This window comes from Oryctolagus cuniculus, chromosome 10, assembly GCF_051225735.1.
Source record: "Oryctolagus cuniculus isolate XC-2025 breed Fujian yellow rabbit chromosome 10, ASM5122573v1, whole genome shotgun sequence".
Classification (NCBI taxonomy): domain Eukaryota; kingdom Metazoa; phylum Chordata; class Mammalia; order Lagomorpha; family Leporidae; genus Oryctolagus; species Oryctolagus cuniculus.
Window position 1 is genome coordinate 51,577,489 of NC_142876.1, and position 22,435 is coordinate 51,599,923.

Below are 22,435 nucleotides of genomic sequence, written 5' to 3' on the forward strand. Positions count from 1 at the left end.
GTTCTTGGAATGGAGCCAATGTATTTGATTCTTTTTTGGATCAAAGAGGATTTAAGGTAGAAAACAGCCAGAAAACTTTCAAAATATTTTGGAAAAAAAAAGTATATTGAGTTCTTTTAATCTTGCTTGGGAAAAAAAATAATAAATGGAGGTGTAAAAGGAGAGAAAAGCTAGATTTGCTACCACCTGTTCTCATTTAGAGGCTTTTTTTTTTTTTTTTTTTTGGACATTCCCTCTCAGTTTTCTTTGAAAAATGCTGTCCACCTATTCAATCCTCAGGGAATAATGAAACACAATGTTAAAAGACAAATCAAAGAAACAAAACCAAAGCTGAAGAAAAAACTAAGATATAGATGTTTATGAAGGTTTGTGAAGGAGGAATGGACAGTAAGGTTAAAAGGGTAAGCTTTCTGACACATATTTCCAAAAAGATGGAATTAGAAGTGAGAAAAGCAACTAATCAGTTCTTAAAAAAGAAAGAAGATAGAGTAACAACAGGTTGCTTATCTCTAACTAATCTACTGTCAATTAGGTTTGCTTAAAGAGAATTATAGATATAGTTCTCATGTTAATATTTTTAGATACTTTTTCTACTGGAAGCAGAGTATTATCAGGAGTATTTTATTGTTGAAAAGGATCCTGGTTTCAACTCATTTTAATGGTTTCCCTTTCCAGGGTTCCTTGTCCCAATCCTAAAACCCCTCCACCAGAGTTCATGTATTTTCCTTCTCCGTGTTAATGAAAACACACTACATTGAGTGTAAGACTCTTACTAGATTTCCATTTGTTTTGCCTCAGCTCCTACATTAATCCAAACAATAAGGGCCTTTAAAACATTCATAAATAACCTGCTGCTGCTGGCACCTAGGAGCCAAATGCAGCAATGTTAAGCAACAACAAATTTCATAGTTCAAGAGGCACAGTTAAAGAAAAAGGTTGCTCACGAAAATCACTCTTATTTAGACAAAGATGCTTAAAAATTGCATGAAATCAGTGAAGTAACTATAGAAACCAATTTCTTCAGCTCCATATCACACGTCTCACACCTCAATTGTCTTTATTATCATCTGCTGTCAGATCCTTAATCAGAAATGTGAACAGGCTTGATGATTTATTCAGAAGGGAAAAGAATCTGTAGGTCAAGTGAAAAATTTCACACACACACCCACATACACACCACATCTTCAACCTTAGGTACTTTCATTTCATTCTGTTCTCAGCAGCTCTGGGGGCAACTCCAGTGAGATCCAATATTAAGGCTCAATTAAAATAAGCTCCAATTAGTGGAGCTTTTTTCTCTGGGGCTAGAAAAGTCAGGAAATGGATATTGGGAAATGTAAAAAGTCAGCTACTGAGAGGAGGCTGCAGACATAAATGAACTTATTTGTTGATTTCTACAGTTGCTATGCAGAGGCCTCTGGGAGTAAAAGCTTAACCAGTCTAAGCTATAAACTAAAACCCCTGCAGCTAAACATGAACTGTGTGAAACAAGGGCTCCATTCCAGAACAGAAAACTGCTGGGCCCAGAAAATTAAAAGCCAGAGGCGTTTTCCATTTAAAACTAAATCCCAGTACCGCCTCCCAGCCAAAGAATTATAAGCAGTATCAGATTTACAAAACGAACAATTACCCTGGAAAAATGTAGCCTATTGTACATTCCCAGATGCTAAATTTCAAAAGTTTCTTTTTTTTTTTTTAATTCCACATTATATTTCTCCAAGTACACTGCTGTAGTTTACAAAGAGCCATTTCTAGACAGGCCTAAGCCTTGAAAATAAATTTTAAAAAGAGAGCTCATAACTCATTGACCTCATTTGAAGTACTGCCCTTGCCTTTAGCGGTTCCTGTCCTTCCCCAAGGCTTCTGCAAATGGTATGCACCAGCAAAATAAGCCCTGACCTAATTGCCAGGAGAGCGCTGCCAACCTTCCCTCAAACACAAAGACAAGCATGGTAACTTGAAAGTCCTACCTCTTTGGCTTTCTGCTTTAATCGCAGCTGTTCCGGGTCTTCTTTATTGGAACGACTCTATCAAAGGAAAAGAAAATTTTAATAGAAATTACTAGCATCTAAACACCATAGTTGCCGTTAAATATTTAATAAATGACAATTTTCTCTTGTGATTGAAAATCTTAGCTCCAGGGGAAATGCCTCAATCCAGGCTAGCTTCACTCTGGCCCTAACAACCCCCCTGTCATCATCTGGGCCAGCTGCTGCAGTTCTAGCCTGGAGGGTGCTGACACTGAAAATGATGCTAACAATGTCAGTCAGGTCCAGTTGAGGCATGACGTTGTTCTTGTTGGAACACTGAAAACTAAAAAACGCATGAAAGAAAAGAGGAAGAACTGTTGTTTCAAATGAACGAAAATAATCAATACTGGCTAATCGTCAGGTGAAGCTATTTTGGAAAAACATATTTCAAGGGGTACTAAAATAAGGCAACTGACTAACCTTTAACAAAATCTCCTTCTTTTAAAGTGTAATTTCTAGAAGTATAAGTAAGAAATACATTTTAGTATTTTCATTAGAGTATCTTATCTTTGGGTCTTCTAGCATTTAACAGACTGCTGTGCACAAGTAAATGTTCAATAAATACTTGCTGGGTGCCAATTTCTATTGCCTAGGACTAGTGCAATAGAGCTATCTTCTGTACATAATAATGCTATAATGGAACATGCGATAAAAAACTTTGATACCATAAGCATCTGTCCATTAAAAAACAAGCTTGAGATAAATGTATCCTTTTTTACATGTTAACAAAGTTTTCTGAGTCCTATAAATCTGAATATTTGTTCTATAAAATGCAATCTTAGCTAACTAAGCTAATGATAATGAACAAAACCAAATCTATGTATTTTTTGTATTTACTAAATTTACCTGATGCTTTCATCAATTTACCAGTACCTTTATTAAAGGAAAATATAAGAGACAGCCCATTTAGAATTAAGAGTGCCTTCTGATTTCAAACACTCTACATAAATAACTACATTAAATTAAATTCTACCCAAAGCTGGCAATGTTTTTATTGTAGTCCCCAAAATATTAAAGCAACTTTATTTTAGCAAAAATGAAGTCAAATCCCTCTGTTAGTCTTCCTATAATGAATTAGTATGCATATGTATAAAAATATCTGTTTATCTGTATATCTGTATGTGCATGTGTGTATACGTTTCTGTGTTTACAATTTTCTGTCCCAGTATAAAGCGGGAGCATCTGGGAATTACATCTTTCTCAGTCATCCAATATTTACTGGTCACCCACAATACAGACTCTATCCTCTAAATATCAGTGTTTACACCAGGGAGATATTGAAGAAATAACTAGACAAACTCTTCACTCAAGTAATTTACATTTGAAAAGGAGAAAAATGATAAAAGAAAATAATTTTATAAAATTAAATAAATTTGGGGCCAGCACTGTGGTGTAGTAGGTTAAGCCTCCACGTGCAGTGCTGGCATCTCATATGGGAACCAGGTCATGTCTGGCTGTTCCTCTTTCAATTCAGCTCTCTGCTTGTAGCCTAAGAAGGCAGTGGAAGATGGCCCAAGTGCTTGGGCTCCTGTACCCGGAGGAGGCTCCTGGCTTTGGATCAACTCAGCCCCTACTGTTGCAGCCATTTGGGGAATGAACTAACGGATGGAAGACCTCTCTGTCTTTTCCCTCTCTAACTTTGTCTCTCAAATAAATAAAATACAACTTTAAAAAAATAAACTTATGATGTGAAACAATTACTTGTATAACAAAATAAGTAACTGCTAATACTGATAAGTGCTATAAAGAAAACAAATAGAATAAATGTGTTTTAAAAGGAAGAGAGAGGAGTACAATGGGTACTCCCTAGCCAGGATGGTGGGGAAGGTATGTCTGAAGGGGAACATTTGAATAGGGACCTGTATGACAAAAACAAAGAGCCATGCAAAGATCTGGCAGAAGGTACATTAATCATCAAACAGAAACAAGCTTAGGCATACTGACACCGGAGAGCATCCACCCCTTTTGGTCTGGCCCTACCAAGGCAATCACAGGCAGAACTCAAAATTCAATAAACCTATAGCAGGTTAATTTTTTTGTATGGCCCATGAATGATGTTATAAATAATCAAATGGTCCTTGGCAAAAAATAGGGTTCCCACCCCTTCTAGGAAATATGGCCTCTCTGGTTGAAACACAGAGAAAAGCCAAAGGAGAGAAAAGAAGTGGATTGTGTGTAGGCCATGATAAGGTGTCAGGGGTTTATCTCCAGTTATGAACAAGCCACTGGAGGGTTTGGATCACAGGAATGAGATGCCGCTGACGTGACACTTTCAGAAGATGGCTGTGGCTGTTATGTAGCCATGCAAACAAACAGCAATTTGGAGACAGTTTTAAAGACAACTGTTCTAAGATAATGGGAAGGGGCCGGCGCTGTGGTGTAGCGGGTGAAGTTGCCGCTTGCAGTGCCGGCATTCCATGTGGGTGCCGGTTCAAGTCCTGGCTGCTCCACTTCCAATCCAGCTCTCTGCTGTGGACTGGGAAAGCAGCAGAAGATGGCACAAATCCTTGGGCCCCTATTCCCGCATGGGAAGACCCAGAGAAAGCTCCTGGCTCCTGGCTTTGGATTAGCACAGCTCCAGCCATTGTGGCCAACTGGGGAGTGAGCCAGTGGATGGAAGACTCTCTCTCTCTCTCTACCTCTACCTCTACCTCTCCTCTCTCTGTGTAACTCTGACTTTCAAATAAATAAATAAATCTTAAAAAAAAAAGAGAGAGAGAGAGAAAGAATGGGAAAAAAGATGCAGGCAGCATAGCTGGCAATATAACATAAAAAATGATGACAAAAGGCTAGATTTTTGAAACATATTTTGCAGGTAAACCAAGCTGGATTTGTTGGTGGATTGACTACTGGGTGTGAAGTAAAGAGAGAGATCAAAGATGACTCCTGGGATCATGGCCTAAGTAATTGGGAAGACGGTAATTCCAAATTACTGAGAAAGCAAACATCTAACAAAGAGCAGATTTAGGGCTAGAGACCTCAACGTTCTTTTATATGCCTAATTAGAAGTCTAATAATCTAAGGTGAGCACAAGCTCGGTACACTCAAGGAACAGAAAGGGAATTGTCTCTAGAGCAAAGGGAGTGACATGAGGCAAGCTCAGAGACATAGAAAGGAGACACCAAATAACACAAAGCCTTTTAAAATTTGGTTGAAAGTTTGGATATTTTGGGGCTGGTGTTGTGACATAGCAATTAAAGCTGCAGCCTGCAAAACCAGCATCCCATGTGGGTGCTGGTTTGTGTCCTGGCTGATCCACTTCTGATCCAGGTCTCTGCTAATGGCCCGGGAAAAGCGCTGAAGATGTCCCAAGTGCTTCAGCCTCTGCCACCCTTGTCGGAGACCCAGGTGAAGCTCCTGGTTCCTGGCTTCAGCCTGGTTCAGTCCTAGCTGTTGCAGCCACTTGGGAAGTAAACCAGAGGATGAAAGACACTTCTTTCTGTCTCTCTTTAAAACTCTGCCTTTCAAATAAGCAAATAAATAAATAATTTTCAAAAAAAAATATTTTTTTTAGAAGTGCAACAGGAAGGCACAGAATGCTCTACAACAGAAACACATATAATTTGTTATGAAAACATAAACATCATTCTGACAATAGTACAAAGAGTTGACCGCAGGAGGAAAAGACCAGTTAAAGATATTATAAAAGTCCAAGTAAAAGATGACTTACATTATAGTGGTGACAACACTGATGAAAAAAGGGTGACATAACTTCTAGAACTAGAATACGAAGTAAACTGGATGGAGGGAGAGACAAGAGACAGGGGAATTAGAGATGACTCCTAGGTTTCTGACTTGAATGTCTCAGTGAATGATGGCCTCATTTACTAAGTTAGAAAAGCCTCTGGGGCCGGTGCTGTAGCGTAGCAGGTTAAGCTGCTGTCTGCAGTGCTGAAATCCCATATGGGCATTGGTTCAAGTCCCAGCTACTCCATTTCCAATCTAACTCCCTGCTAATGTGCTTGGGAAAGCAGTGGAAGATGGCCCAAGTCCTTGGGCCCCAGCAGCCAAGTGGCAAACCTAGATGAAGCGCCTGGCTCCTGGCTTTGGCCTGGCCCAGATCTGGCCATTGCAGCCATTTGGGGAGTGAAACAGCAGATGCAAGATCTCTCTCTCTCTCCCTCTCTCTCTCTCTCTAACTCTTTCAAATAAATAAAATAATAAAATTTTAAAAAAATAGAAAGAAAAGAAAAACCTCTAAGAGAGGAGAGGAATATCAGCAGTTCTTTTGCAAGTGCTAAATTTAAGATGCCCATTCACCAATTAAATAATGTTAAGGAAGCAGTTATCTGCATGAGTCCACAGTTTTAGAATGTGTGTTGAACTGGAAATATAATCTTAAGAGAGAATGAAGACAGAGAAGAAGGTCTAGGACCGGAGTCCAAGATGCTCCAACATTTAGAAGTCTGGTACAATAGGAAAAGCCAAAGCAGATTGAGGGTAAGTATATTATACTTTTAATGGTTTCTGATTTGTTTACAGCACAGTAATTGGAAATAAAATACCAAGAAACCATCTCATTCAATAGCTTAGTGCTTGCTTATAACACTTGTGGGCTCAAGAAAGGAATCTTGCTTCTTCTAGTACAGGAGGCTGGACATGAGGGCTGAGTGTATAGAACAGCAGGAAGCTGCACAGGGACAAGGCTGGGATGCCCACATCCTTAGGGAGTAGGGAGTTGGGGCACATGAAAGAATAGACCAGTGGCCAAGAAGGCAAGGCAATGAGTGACTAGGGGGCTGCATCAAGGCACAGGCCAGTGAAAATGATGGCCAATTACATGGATAGTGAAATTATGGTGGAAGAAATAGCAGTAGCATACAGAGAAGTCAGTCAGCATGGCTGGTTGAGACTAGTTACAGAGATCAAATAAGCAAACTAATTAAAGACAAAAGTTAAATAAATCAAGGATAATGGTAATCAAGTTTCCTATTATTGGAGAAAGTTTTCATAAATGTGGAAAGGTTGAAAGGAGAAAGAACCCTGAAGTACAGGATTAGAGCTAGAGACATCCATATGAACTAATGATTTTATAATATATAAACACAGATATAGAAATAGTTACAGATGCGCATCTGTGTGCATACATATAGATGTGTACATATAGACATACTATACATATATTTCCTAAATCTTTTAGGAGAGCCTACGCATAATGACACCCTATTAGCAATCAGTGCACTAGATGCTCCACTCTTGGTTTCTGAATACTGTCCTCAACTAACAAGAAGCAGGTTCCTTGAGGAAATGTATTTGATTCCAGAGCTGGGGCCAGAAAAGTAAAAGTTGGGCCTAGAATATCTTATGCAATGAGTAAGAACAGAGACTGATGAAAACATGACTAAACAACAGAATAACAGCTGAAAAATGACTTTCAAAAGGTTCAGAGAAAAACTGATTATTGCTGATAGCTACATAACTGTGTTAACATGCTAAAAAGCTCTAAATTAAGCAAGGAACGTTGGGTATATATACATAAAGACACACTTATCATAATGAGTGTGTAGAAAGAACAGGGGAAATGGTAGAGATGGAGCAAATTCAGTAAAACATTAAAAATGGTGGCACAGGAGTGGGTGGGAAGTAGAGGAAAGGAGGATGGGGGATGGTAGGGATAGGCATTTGGTGCAGTAGTTAAGTCACTGCATGGGTGCTGCCATCCCAATTTGAGTGCCTGGTCCCAGCCCCAGCTAGTCCTACTCTGCTTCCAAACTAAAATTCTGCTAGTGTGCACTCTGGGCACAGCAAGTGATGGTTCAACTACTTGGGTTCCTGCCACCAATGTGGGAGACCAGGATGCAGTTAATGGATGGGGATGGGTCAGTCCTGGTTGCTGAGAGCATTTGGGGAGTGAACCAGTAAATGGAAGTTCTCTCTCACTCTGCCTCTTTGCCTTTCAAATAAAATAAAAATAAATTAAAAAAATTTTTTACAAACTTAAAAAGAAACAGAATCTAAGGAAAATGAGAATTCTTTGCATAGCTCTGGCAACTTTTTGTAAATATGAAATTTATTTTGAAATAAATTAATTCTTCAAAACAAAATTGGTATATAATTAGGAACAAATACCCTAAAGGGTGAGGTTTCTAAGAATATTAGAAATTAAAACTTAAAAAAGAACCATGTAAACTCTAGTGCTTAGCCTTTAAGACTTCTCATGACAGCCTTAAGCCTATGAAGACATGTGGAGCTACAAAATGCAAACTATACTGGAAAGTTTTTAGCCCATCTGGCTCTAACAGTTCTGGCTAGTGTTTAAATAAATGGGAAAGGAAATAAATAGCCTCAACCTGTTCTCTATTTTATTCTTTTTCTAACCCATTTCTGCCCATCCTGTATTTTGTTCCATATAATCCAAATCCTTCTGCAATGTTCCTCTCTCAACTTTAATTTGGCACATATCAAATCATATCCCTAAAAAGACTGAAAATTCTAGAAACATTTTACCTGGAGGGTGGGAGTGGGTGGGTAGGTATGACACCAGACACACAGGAAATGAGGGTGAGGAGACAAAAGATTATGACTCATTAAACTAAATTAACTGAAAGCCACCGTACCATACCATCCTGGCTATGAGATATTCTATTAGTAATTTCATTTTAAGAAATTCTCCAGAGAAATCGAAAGGCTTAATAAAACCAAGACAATCAACCAATGACAAAGCCAATTCTGACCTCATTCCCAGGCCATGTTCACTCATAAATCACACAGGCCCTTACCTTGGCTGCCTTAAGTAACATTTCTCTTTCTTCTAAATCCTTTCTCTGTTTCTCCAATTGATCCAGCTTTTCGAGAAATTTAAGCTGTGACCTGGTATCACTAGACAGGATGTAATTTTCACTTGCCTGGAAAAAAAAAAAAAAAGCCTTATGATGATCATAGGCAACACATTCTACACGATATATTGTTTTAAAATAACTAAACTGAATAGCACCAATATACACAGGAACTTATATTTTCAAGAAGTAATATTTTTTCTGTCAAACAAACTTAACCAAAAGGAGGGGAACTTTATTCATCCTTAAAATTTGAGAGATGATTAAACAGGTATGCTGCAAAAAGCTGTCCTAGCAAACCTTATTCAGAGGTAGGAAAAGGAATTAAGTCAAGCAGATCCTAACAATAGAAAGCAGAATCCAAGCAAGTATACCATTTATCTATAATTTAAATTTTTAAATTATTGTCTATCTCAGCAGACCTTAATTAGAGGATAAGTATCCCTACTCTGAAACCTGAAATGGTTTAAGTACCAATATGACACTCAGAAAATTTCAGATTTTAGGGCACTCTGAATTTCAGGCTTTCAAATTAGGATGTTCAACCAGTAAAGTTTATGTAACATTTCAAAAATCTGAAACATGTCTGGTTCCAAGCAATTCCAAATACTCAACCTCTATGAGTAATTAAATCTTAGCCTTGTAAAAGACCAAAAGCAAGAAACAATCATCTCAATAACAAATATACTACTATGGTTGAATTGATCTGACCTTCTGAAATGAATATAATTACTAAAATATAACATAAAAGAAAAAGGCAAACATTAAAATCTCAAAATCCTGTTCTGAAGATTCTCACAAGAATCTGAACAGAAACTAAAGAAATGAAGTATATGATTTATGAATGAATCATAATAGTCATTTATTGCAAAAAAAGGATAAAATTCAAATTGTCCTGTTTATGCTGATAGTCTAGCATATGAAACAGTACTTTCCAATTTTTTTTCCACCTGACTGTCACTCTTCTGTAACAATATACCAACATGTGTATGCTGGGGAAGAGGATGAGCAAGGGGATCCTCTCAATCAATATTTAAGACATCCTGTCATTTCCTCATGTCAGGAATTCAGGCTACTGAGGGAGCCTGTATAGCACACAAAATGAGCATTTTTTAAAATTCAGTTTACCAGTCAGTGGCAGCATGGAAATCATGGCTACAGTATCACTCCCATCTTTCTTTTATCCCCCTGCTTTTGGTTGATTCAATTAACTGGGATTGAGAGATTTCATATGCTCGATTCTTTTTAAATTAAATTTTTATTATTGGTATTTAACTAGATCAAAAGAGTATTACATAGTTTAAGGGACAAGGATGCATTAGTGCTACTTATTTAACTTCATATTTAATACAAAAAGAATTCCCAAATGTTTTAAAGTTAAATAATACAAGATAGAATATGGAATGCATTATAAGCCAACTGTAGAGGTTAAACACCATAACAGTGGCTTCTTAAATGCTTCATCTTTGCCATTTCTGTGTTCAGACACTCTGGAGATAGTTTACTGACAAGATTTAATTTAAAAGGGACAACAGACACTAAATTAAAAAGAAGTAGACTTCTAAATTTTAACCCTGTCTCATTCCCATATTAAGATTCCTCATGCCGGCGCCGTGGCTCACTAGGCTAATCCTCCGCCTTGCGGCGCCGGCACACCAGGTTCTAGTCCCGGTTGGGGCACCAGATTCTGTCCCGGTTGCCCCTCTTCCAGGCCAGCTCTCTGCTGTGGCCAGGGAGTGCAGTGGAGGATGCCCCAAGTGCTTGGGCCCTGCACCCCATGGGAAACCAGGATAAGTACCTGGCTCCTGCCATCGGATCAGCGTGGTGCGCCGGCCGCAGCGCGCCAGCCGTGGCGGCCATTGGAGAGTGAACCAACGGCACAGGAAGACCTTTCTCTCTGTCTCTCTCTCTCACTGTCCACTCTGCCTGTCAAAAAAAAAAAAAAAAATCAAGATTCCTCTCTCCCCTCCAACTTGGACACAAATGCCTCTGGCATAGTATTTCTTTCAGATATTACTAAACAAATGAGTATCTCCCTATTCCTACAGAGTCCCTAACATTATTTGAATAACAGTAATCTAAATCTTAGCCCATTTTTTGCTGTCTATCCAGTGGGCCTAACTGAAGTTTTCACTACCTAATATAGGAGGACTGTGTAGTGGTAAGGCCACTACATATTAAATAGTTTAGCCATGAAAATAGAATGACCGAAACGAAATGATACCAAAACCACCAAGTGAATCCCATCCAAAGGACCACTACAGTGCTTTTTAACAGGGAGACACTGAAGTTCTTCCATGGACATAGGCAAACAACAGACTATATAATGCATCTTCAAGGGGAAAACACCTGGCAGCAAGATGAAAAATTTTAAACTATATGTACTTCCTACTCCTTTGCTTAAATCTAAGTTTATGGCCCATGACTAATTAGAAAAGTATATCTAATCCAGTAAAAGATTATCAAAAGTAAATAGATACCCACATAAGACATGGTAGGATTTTTATTTTAATAATTGCAGTTCACTTTTATAAAACTCATGGAAATTTCCTATACTGTACAGATAAAAATAAATCCTATCAGGGATGAACTGAAATAAAGACACAGGTATATCTTTGATGCAAAAAGTATTACAATCAAAGTCTTCAAAATAAGGGTGATTTTCAATTAGATTCTAATATAACTAAATGATTACTATTTCTTTTTAAAGACTAATGATAATCCTTCTGTCTTTCTATATATGCAAATTCAGGCAATGGCATGAACTGTATTAAGGAATATATGGGGAAAGGTGAGCAAGGGAAAAAAATCAATCAGAGCAGGCAGTGTACAAGACAGTGAGTTAGGGGCTGGTGCTGCTACGCTGGCATTTCATATGGATGCCGGTTCTAGTCCCAGCTGTGCCTCTTTTAATCCAGCTCTCTGCTATTGCCTGGAAAAGCAGTAGAAGATGGCCCAATTGCTTGGGCCCCTACACCTGCATGGGAGACACGGAAGAAGCTCCTGGCTCCTGGCTTCAGATCGCCTCAGCCCTGGTCATTGCAGCCATTTGAGGAGTGAACCAGTGGATGGAAGACCTTTCTCTCTGTCGCTTCCTCTCACTCTAACTCCACCCCTCAAATACACAAACAAAATTTTAAAATAAATGAATAAATAAAAAGACAGATAGTTAAGGAAGTATTAGATCTAAGCTAAGTTATTGGAGTAGATTCCATATATTTTGCCTGGGGCAACTAAATCCTTAGGATATATATGAGGGTGCTTCAAAAGTTAGTGGAAAACAGAATTAAAAGATAAGTTTATTTTGGTGCCAAAAATACACAGAAAGCCATGCATTGTTTTCCACAAGATGCATTTTTCATGAACTTTTTTGAGGATCCATTGTATGTGCAGATTTCAAAAGGTTTTACTCACCAAAATAAACTTGTCTTTTATACTACTGATTTAAACTGAAGAATTCCAACTGAGCGCCACACACAATAGAGATCTAATTGGCCATCAGTAAACATTACCTGGAAAACTTCTATTCCATAACATATTGTACATATTTCATTTTGTATACAAACTGTCCACTATAATTGATGACATACTAATTACCTCTTAAACAGCATCATGATTAAAGGGAATGGGGAGAATCTAGGTTTGAAAAAGTATACAATATTTAAAAGTTAAGTAAAAAAAGCCAAAAAGAAGCCTGTAATTTTTCCTTATCACAAAACTGAAGGTAAAAGTGGTTATCAAATAAAATGCTTTAGATTTAAGATGTTAATTGTAATCTCATAGTAAATATTAAGCAAATATCTAGAAGATATATGCAAAAGAAAATGAGAAGAGAATTGAATTTGTATAAGACAAAAAACAAACATTAAAGGAGGTAATACTAGAGAAAATGAGGGACAAAGAAAACATATAAGGATACATAAAACAAATAGAAAAACAGCAGATTTAAATCATTTCTTGTCAGTAATTACTTTAAATATAAATGTATTAAACTTCAAAATCAAAAGGCAGAGGATGACAGAATGGACGGACAAAAATAAAACAAACAAACAAAAAAAACCATGATCTAACTAACATGCTATTTGTAAAAGGCTCCATTTAGATGAAAACATGCAAATAGGTTAAAAGTAAAAGGGTAGGAAAATATTCCATGCAAGTAATCACTAAAGTAAAGTACAGGATGATGCACTAACACTAATATCAGAAAAAAGAATGAAAGTAAAAAAGTAAAAAACTGTTACAAAAGACAAGTGACGATATTATATTTTGAGGAGTCAATTCATCAAGAAGATATATAAACCAAACAGAATTTTAAAACACGAAATTTTCTTAAAAATAGATAATTCTACAATAGTTGAAGACTTTAATACTCCACTTTCAATAACAGATAAAATATCTAGACAGACAATCAATAGTCAACAGAAACCAGCACTGTTGACTCAAGCTAACAGACATATGAACAGAACACTTAACAAAAACACAATACATGTTCTTCTCAAAGGATAGATCATACATTAGTTCACAAAACAAGTCTCAATAAATATAATTGGAAAATTTTAAAATATGTGGAAATTAAACAATATACTCTTAAACAATCAATGATTCAAACAAATCCCAAAGGAAATCAGAAAAGTATTCACAGGCAAATGAAAATAAAAATACAACATACTGCAATTATTAAATGCAGTGAAAGCAGTGTTCAAAGGGAAATTTATAGCAATAAATGCTTACATAAGAAAGGAAGATCTTGGGGCCAGTGTTGTGGTAAAGAGGGTTGAGCTACCAACTGTGATGCTGGCATCCCATGTGGGCAGCGGTTCAAGCCAGCTGCTCCATTTCTAATCCAGCTCCCTGCTAATTTGTCTGGGAAGGCAGCAGAGGATGGCCCAAGTTCATGGGCCCCTGCAGCCACATGGGGGACCTGGATGAAGCTCCAGGCTCCTGGCTTCAGCCTGTCCCAGCCCCAGCCCCTGCCACTTTGACCATTTTGGGAGTGAACCAGCAGATGGAAGAAACATTCTCTCTGTCTCACTCCCTCCCTCCCTCTCCCTCTCTCTCCCTAACTCTGCCTTTCAAATAAAATAAATAAATATCTAAAAAAAAAAAAAGGAAGATCTCAAGTCAATAGCTTAACTTTATATTTTATGGAACTAAAAAAAGAAGAGCAAATTAAATCCAAAGCTAATTTGAGGATGGAAATAAAAACACTAGAGGGAAGACAAATGAAAGAACAGAAAAACAGTGAAAGAAGTTAATGAAACAAAAAGTTCGTTCTTTGGAAAAACAACAAAATTAACAAGACATCAGCTAACCAACAAAGGAAGAAGGGAGAAGCTTCAGACAACTCAACATCAGAAATGAAACTGAGATCATTATTATTGATCCCACAGAAACGAAAAGGATTAATACTCTATGAATAAATAAATGTATGTCACAAATTATATAACTTAAGAAACAAATACCTAGAAATACACAAAAACAAACACTTGATAGCAATTTTCTGGTTTTTCCTTATGTTTTTCTCTTGTTGCTCATGTTTTTAAGTTAGCTCAGCAAATTCTCACAAAGATTTATACTTATGAAGATCTCAACAATTATATATAGTTCTTTCAAAGTTCAAAATGAAGCAGAATGTAAACAGAAATGACTCCCCCAGGGAACTTACCGGTGGTATGGCAGCTAATAATTTCCTGGATTCCTTTCAACCGATGTCTAAGATACTATGACAATAACCATTCTTGCAAATCTAAAACCTCATAAGATTACTGATACACCATCTTATTCAAAACCTAGCTATCAACATTTCTTGATAAAAAGGTAAAAGGTTATCTTGTTCTTTTTATCCCAGGTTGTCTTTTTTTAAATTCCCAATCACCCCACATATTTGTCCTCCCAGAAAATTACAATTCAAATACATCAAGTGCTTTAATTTGATAGTGGTAAGTCATTTGATTCACACCACTAGGCACAAGATAGGTTACTTATGCATTTAGTTGTTTATGAAAGCAGTCAATAGTGATAGTTAGCGGCACCAGTAATAGCACTCGAGACAATTATTTAGCTAAAGGAACAGAAACATTAGCAGGGTTCAGACCACTGAAGAGCACACAAGTAGCCAATATTTCAAACATATCCTGCTTCCAATGAATAGCTTAAGGAGGAGAAGCCTCAGGCAGAACAGATGCATATGAGTATTTTAATCTACATTGACACAGAAGCTTTGAATACCACTTAAACTCTATTGTCATTTTAATATTTGTCCTGTAACCAAATCTAAATAAGGCAAATTAAGAACAAGACTACTATGGAAAATTCTACTAGTACGAAATCTCAACCATTCCTTTAAAATATATTTAGAATATGTATCCAAGCCCAAATAATGACCTTTAACCCTAGAGGAAAGCGCTTGTACTTCTTTAATGATTTCCTTTACCTTGTAAGTAGTCATTCGATGCCGAGCAATTGTGGTCAATTTTTCTAGAAGGCCTCGTAATCTCTCTTGTGTTGCATGGGAGATCAAGTTCACAGCATCAGAGTTAAGTTCTGTAATATCATGCTTTTTACCTGTAGAAGTAGAGAAAATCCATTACATGTTTTAGTAGTGGCTGATAATTGAAATAATTAGCACAGCAGGTAATCTGTTCCCCCTGGAAGTCATACCCATTATGAATAAAGGTTTGGAGATTATGATTTTCCTGGTAAAGTCACAACTTCAAAGATCTTAGACATTACATTAATAAAACCTAGCCTGAAGCCTCAGAAAATATAGACATTGTTTCACTTAGCCTCTAGAATTATTCTCCTTGCAAGGTCATTTATAGGACAAAGTTAATAAGAACACAAATCAAGTCTAGTGTTCAGGGAGGAAAATGGTAACTGTAGATATTAGTGCCGATTTCTGTTAATTTCAGTAATTAAAAAAAAAACACAGAAAGTTATATTTCACCCTGACACTGTTAACAACTTACGACATTTATTTCAACAAATTCAGATTGTGAGTCTCTGTTAATGCATTGTGTATAAGACATATCTACATACTTTAAATCCATTACCAATCACGCTTATTTGAACTGGCTCATCTTCTCACAAACTGACCTGGTTTGTTGGCTAAAAACCCATTTTGCCCACCCATCTGAATAACTTTGCTCTCATCAGAAATTCCTTCTATAGCTCTAAACTAGACCTAGACTTCTGTCTAGGAAGAAAGCTTCAGGAAAACAATTTGGACCACATACCCAAAGGCAGAAGCTCATTCACAAATCAACCTTAACAGTATTAAAATAGTATTTTTGGGGCACAGTTAATCTACTGGTGTTCATAAACAGCTAAATCTAAAGATACAGGCAATAGGTAGTCCAATTTAAATGGGCTTTTAAAAGTGATAGTACAGGGGCCGGTGCTATGGCATGGCAGGTAAAGCTACCACCTGCAGTACCAGCATCCTATATGGGCACTGGTTTGATTCCCGGCTGCTCCACTTCTGATCCAGCTATCTGTTACAGCCTGGAAAGCAAAAGATGGCCCAACTCCTTGGGCTCCTGCACCATGTTGGAAGCCTGGAAGAAGCTCCTGGCTTTGGATCGGCACAGCTCTGGCCACAGTGGCCATCTGGGGAGTGAACCAGTGTGGGGACCCATGAGCCGGCCATGGGCCCACATGCTAAGGCATAGCTTGCTGACCATTTGCAATAGTTACTGCTGTGTGGATGTTTATGGTTTCTGTTGAGCTGCGATATCGGAACCTTTCCATAACCCCAGGGTTGAGTCTACAACTATGGCCTTGGGACTTCCCATACTTCTTTTCCCACTGACCAAGAGTTGAGAAAACAACAGGTGGAGCAATGATAAGCTTTCTGCTGGCGTCTGAGCCGCCTGCTACGTGACCAGGAGCTCGACTGGATAAAGACACGTGATCACCTTTATGGTTGGACAAGGAGTGCATGGACTGTGCGTGATCAGGCACCCGATTGGAGCACCGCCGCATGGACTGTAGCATGGACTAAGCTTGCATTACATGCTTCTGCTATGATATACTATATAACCCGTTCGTGTAATAGTAACGGGAGCTTCCCCTTTCTTTCGGAGCTCCCCTTGCTCAAGGGTTTCTCTTTCTATCCTGTTTAAATAAAAGTCTACTGAAGACCGATAAGCTGCGAGCAACGTCGTTCCTTTGCGGGCAAGGGAGCGACAAACCAGCAGATGGAAGTCCTCTCTCTGTTTCAGCCTCTGCCTCTCTGTAACTCTGCCTTTCAAATAAATAAACAAACCCTCAAAAAAAAAAAAAAAAAGTGATACTGCAATTGTTTTCAACAAATGCATATACACATTCTGAAAATTTTTTTGAGAATTTTGAGAATACTGTTTGATTTTGCATTCCAATTTATCTAAAACATGCTCATCAAAGGGCAAATGACTACATCAAAAATACACTTTAGTTAAAAGTCAACATCTCTTAATACAATGACGTATCATAAATATTATACTTTAATTTAAAACGTGGTCCACAGTAACCCAAATAGAAAGATGTAAAATTACGCAATGACCCATAAGCCAAGCCTTCAAAATGTAATTCATCACTTTGTAACAAAACTTAATTCATCTCTAATTTCAGATTCAAGTAGAAAAAACACTAGAGTCAAATCTATTTTATTAAAAAAAAAAAGAAACCCTCAGCATAAATAGTGAGAGGTCCTCTATGGAAAAGGACAGGACAATTTTAAAATAATCCAATGATTAAAATTACAACTAAACATAGGACAGGCCGGCGCCACGGCTCACTAGGCTAATCCTCCGCCTTGCGGCGCCGGCACACCGGGTTCTAGTCCCAGTCGGGGCGCCGGATTCTGTCCAGGTTGCCCCTCTTTCAGGCCAGCTCTCTGCTGTGGCCCGGGAGTGCAGTGGAGGATGGCCCAAGTGCTTGAGCCCTGCACCCCATGGGAGACCAGGATAAGTACCTGGCTCCTGCCAGCGGATCAGCACGGTGCACCGGCCGCAGTGCGCCAGCCGTGGTGGCCATTGGAGGGTGAACCAACGGCAAAGGAAGACCTTTCTCTCTGTCTCTCTCTCTCACTGTCCACTCTGCCTGTCAAAAAAAAAAAAAAAAAAAAAACATAGGACAGACAGGAGATAACATATCATTTCAGGCTTAAAGAAAATTAGCATTTAAAAATATTTACTATTTGGGAATTTTTGCATATAACTTCATATACATTTATAAAACAAAGTTAATTCATCTGAAGTAAAAAAAAAATCCAAATTTTAAAAATAATAGAAACAAGTACTTGGGGAATAACCAAATGTCAAAAATATCATCATTACATTTGTAATAAAATACAACTTAAGGTTATAAAATTAAAGAGTTTATAGAAAAATTCCCACTTCATAATTAAGAAGATCTAGTTGGTGATCGCATGCTTGTTATGTGATTTTTTTTAAATGCCTGTACAATTCAATTAAGGTAATGGGGGGGGGGAGCATTGTCATTTAATCTCTTAACATTATTCAAGTAGAATAAAGATCCTTTTATTTCCAAGAAAATTGATTGAGTAAATTATTTATTTGAAAGTCGGAGTTACAGAGAGAGAGGGAGAAAAACATACAGAGAGTGTCCAGGTCCCAGGCACTTCAGACATCTTCCACTGCTTTTTTTTACGCCATCAGCTGGGTAAGCATTGGAACAGCCGTGACTTGAACCTATGTGGGATGCCGTCAGTGCTGACAACAGGTTTACCTGCTATACTACAACACCACCCACAAATTTATAATTTCTGATTTTGAAGAATAGCTTTGGGGTCAGTGCTACGGCACAACAGGTTAAGCTGCTGCATGCAGCGCTGTAATGGCTGCTCCACTTCTGATCTAGCTCCCTGTTAAGGCACCAGGGACAGCAGTAGAAGATGGCCCAAGTGCTGGAACCCCTGCCATCCATGTGAGAGACCCAGAAGAAGCTCCTGGCTCTGGGCCTCGGCATGGCCCAGCCCTGATGGCCATTTGGCGAGTGAACCAGTAGATGGAAGACCTTTCCCTCTGTCGCTCCTTCACCCTGGCTTTCAAATAAATAAATAAATATTTACAAAAGATTGGCTTTGGCTTTGATATAATCTGGAAAGATGGACTATTATTAATAGAAAACATTCCTAGAATACATCTCTATTCACACTATGGTTTTACTTTTTAAGAAAGAAAAAAAATAAAAAACAAAAGGCTTAGATAGGCTTAGGCTTTTGGCCTGGCAGTTGAGATGGTGCTTGCGTTGCCCTCATTCCATATCATACTGCCTGGTTTCAAGTTCAGGCTGTGCTCCTGATTCCAGCTTCCTGATAATACAGACACTGGGAGGCAGCAGGTGATAGTTCAAGTGGTTTGGATGCTGAAACACACATAGGAAACCTGAACTGGATTCCCAGCTCCTGGGTTCAACCTGGTCCAGCCCCTGCCACTGCAGACATTTAGGGAGCAAATGAGCAGACGGTAGCTCATTCTCCCTCTCTGCCTCTCAAAAACAAAAACAAAAACATTTCAAAAATAACTTCAAAAAATGAGCTTAAATGATCCAAAAGTTAAGAACTTTTGCAGTTTTCCATTATATTGTATAACAAGTTCGTACATCATTATTAACCTACTCTCAGAGGCTGTCAAACCATGGATAACAAATCAAATCTCATTTATCTTTTTAAAGTAGTTTATGGAAATACATTTATAATAGGCTACATGTTTTTTGCCCCAACATTCATACTAAAATCGTAATCCCAACAAGAAGTATTTGGAGTAGGCTCTTTTGAGAATAATTAGGTCATGAAGGTAAAAACCTCAAGAATCCAATTTGTGCCCTAACAGAGAGGCCAGATAACAAGCACAGACACAGGAGGCAGATAGCTGCCCAAACACCAGGAAGAGGCCCTCACCAAGAATCTGACCCTGCAAGTACCCTCATCTCACATTTCTAACCTCTAGAATTGTGAAAAATATGTTTGTCATTTAGGCCATCCAGTTTATGGTGTTTTGTTACAGCAGCCCAAGCTGATTCTGACAATAGTCTTGCCCATTTACTCACATACTATGGCTGTTTTTTCCCAGCAACAGCAGAATCAAGCAGTTGCAACAGAAACAATATGGCCCACAGAGTGGCAAATATTTATCATCTAGCCCTTTGTGAGGAAAAGTTGCTGATACTTGTCCTAACTGATCAAAAAATATTCTTTCAATGCTAAAAACGTCTTTGTAACATAGTCAAGGGGCTGGTGCCTTGGCTCACTTGGTTAATCCCCAACCTGCGCCACCAGCATCCCATATGGGTGCCAGGTTCTAGTCCCGGTTGCTCCTCTTCCAGTCCAGCTCTCTGCTGTGGCCCAGTAGGGCAGTGGAGGATGACCCAAGTGCTTGGGCCCTGCCCCCTCATGGGAAGACCAGGAGGAAGCACCTGGCTCCTGGCTTCGGATTGGCATAGCTCCGGCCGTAGTGGCCATTTGGGGGGTGAACCAACGGAAGAAGGAAGGACCTTTCTCTGACACTCTCTCTCACTGTCTAACTCTGTCAAATTAAAAAAAAAAAAAAAAAAAGCATAGTCAAGGTTTAAATCAAACCATAAATAAAATCTGGAGAGGACAGGACCCAATTAAACCAAGTACAGTACCCACTTCTCCTCTACCAAAGCTCCAAATATTTATATGGCATACAGGTGTTAAAAAACCAGTAAATTTACCAAGCCATAGCAAGAAGGAATAGTGCTTAGGTCTGTTCCAAAGTACTGGAAAGTACAAATACAAATGTGAAGTAAAAAAAGGAAAAAAGAAAGGATAGACAGAAGGCAGGCAAAACACAACTGAACAACAAATATTTTATAAACAGCTCTTCTGAGTTCCTATCTTTTATTTTAGACTACTTGTACTTTCCGGTTTTCAGAAAAAAAGAAAGAATATATCCTTAATTTAAATTAGAAATGAAAAACATGGTCATTTGTATAACAGCACACAGTAGCTCCTTTACTTATTAAATATGAAGTAGACTTAATACATGTAATAGCAATACATTTTGTAGTTTTTAAATGTACCGAGAGTATATAAAAATCAGAAAACTTCACATTTTGTAGGAAGCCTTCAATGTAAAATGTAAAGCTTCTTATACTCTGATCTCCAACATTGATATGGGAGAACAAGAGCTGGTTTCTGACCAAGTCTCGGGGTCAGCAACCATTTAGAAGGGACACAACTCACATGCAACAGCAGTTCTCTTCAATCTGTTGCCTTTTTCAGTTAATTTGGGGAAATATTAGTGCTTCACATTAATGTGGGCTTGTGATTAAACAGCAAAAAGCTGTTGGCTAAAGAATAACATTAGTATATTCTCTTCCATTTTCCTTCAGACAATGCAGATTGTCTGCCCACTATTTCTGGATCTAGAAGAACCTTAATATTCTAACTCAGTTCTTTTAGAGCAAGGATAATTTTAAATTTCAGGGTTGAGACAAGGAAAAGGAGACTTTCTCTATTGGCTATTGCTATATTTCATAAACACAAACATGTAACATAAGTGTGCATTTATACACATGATGCTTTAAAGGCAACCAAGGAAGTGTAAGACAAAAAAAAAAAACAGTATGCCATAGTATATATTCATGCAAAAATACACACCCATTCTCCCATAAAGAGATATGAATATCAATTTCTAATATCCAATTCAGAAACCACAGATCATGCATTTTAAGTTATATCACTAATTTAAAAAAAAATTTCTTTCTGTAACACCCATGAAATCAGTATTTCTAGAGCCTTATTTAAGCTTCAAGAGTTCCAGGCTGTCTCTCTGAATAACATTTTCACTCATTCATTTCAGGTCAATAATCTTAACTCTATACTCACCAATATCTAAAATTCTCTTTTGAAGAGCTCCAATGAAAAGAAATGGTTCATCTTTACATGACTGAATGAGTGTGCCAACCAGTTCAGAGTTTGTTGCTAAGATGCAGGCATTTTCTTCATGAAGGTTGACCCCTGCCATGGAAGTCACATCATTGATGTCATCTTCATCTCTAATAGGAAAAAAAAATTACAGTTTTTTTGGTAGGGTATGTGGGTAAGAGTGATTTCAGTGAGAAAAGAATTACAGATCTCTCCTTGGAACTAATGGCATTTTTTTTACTTAATTTATCCAATCAAGAGGAGAACTGAAGAATGGCTATCTTTCGCCATAAGCCTTTAAAGCTAATTAGTGTCTCCAACCACTAGCACACAAATAATGTCAAAAAGACAGTTTAGAAGCAACTTTGTCTTCTAAGGTTCATCTCTTCTTATCTATTTGGTAAATGAGATAAACTAAAAGGGATCTAGAGTTAAACTATGTCATCCACAAATCCTTTGCAATGAAAGACAAAGAAAGGAAAACAGACATATTTGTTTCCATCCAAGATGGCTAAAAGTCCCTCAGATTTCCCCCGCATTCTATTCTTTCACTGAAGGGTAGTAGAAATCCTGACAGGTCCGTATCCACATAAAGGCCCTTGAGAAGAAGTGTACTCAACTAGCTCTTCTGAAATGTTTTAAAACATGTATTAAAACTAGTTTTGTAGCCGGCGCTATGGCTCACTAGGCTAATCCTCCGCCTTGCGGCGCCGGCACACCGGGTTCTAGTCCTG

At 38.0% G+C, this 22,435-nt stretch overlaps 1 protein-coding gene across 3 annotated transcripts in view; it reads right to left on the reverse strand.

The window, feature by feature from the left end:
- The window catches only part of TAF4B (TATA-box binding protein associated factor 4b), a 135,697-nt gene that overhangs the window by 40,517 nt on the left and 72,745 nt on the right, over window positions 1-22,435 (reverse strand). For all 3 annotated transcript variants that reach the window (XM_002713611.6, XM_008261165.5, XM_089305225.1), the window contains 4 exons: window positions 21,663-21,832; window positions 15,240-15,370; window positions 8,750-8,875; window positions 1,971-2,027 (listed from right to left, as the gene is read on the reverse strand). In XM_002713611.6, the coding sequence (XP_002713657.3) occupies window positions 1,971-2,027; window positions 8,750-8,875; window positions 15,240-15,370; window positions 21,663-21,832 (484 nt within the window). The remainder of the gene's footprint in view (window positions 1-1,970; window positions 2,028-8,749; window positions 8,876-15,239; window positions 15,371-21,662; window positions 21,833-22,435) is intronic.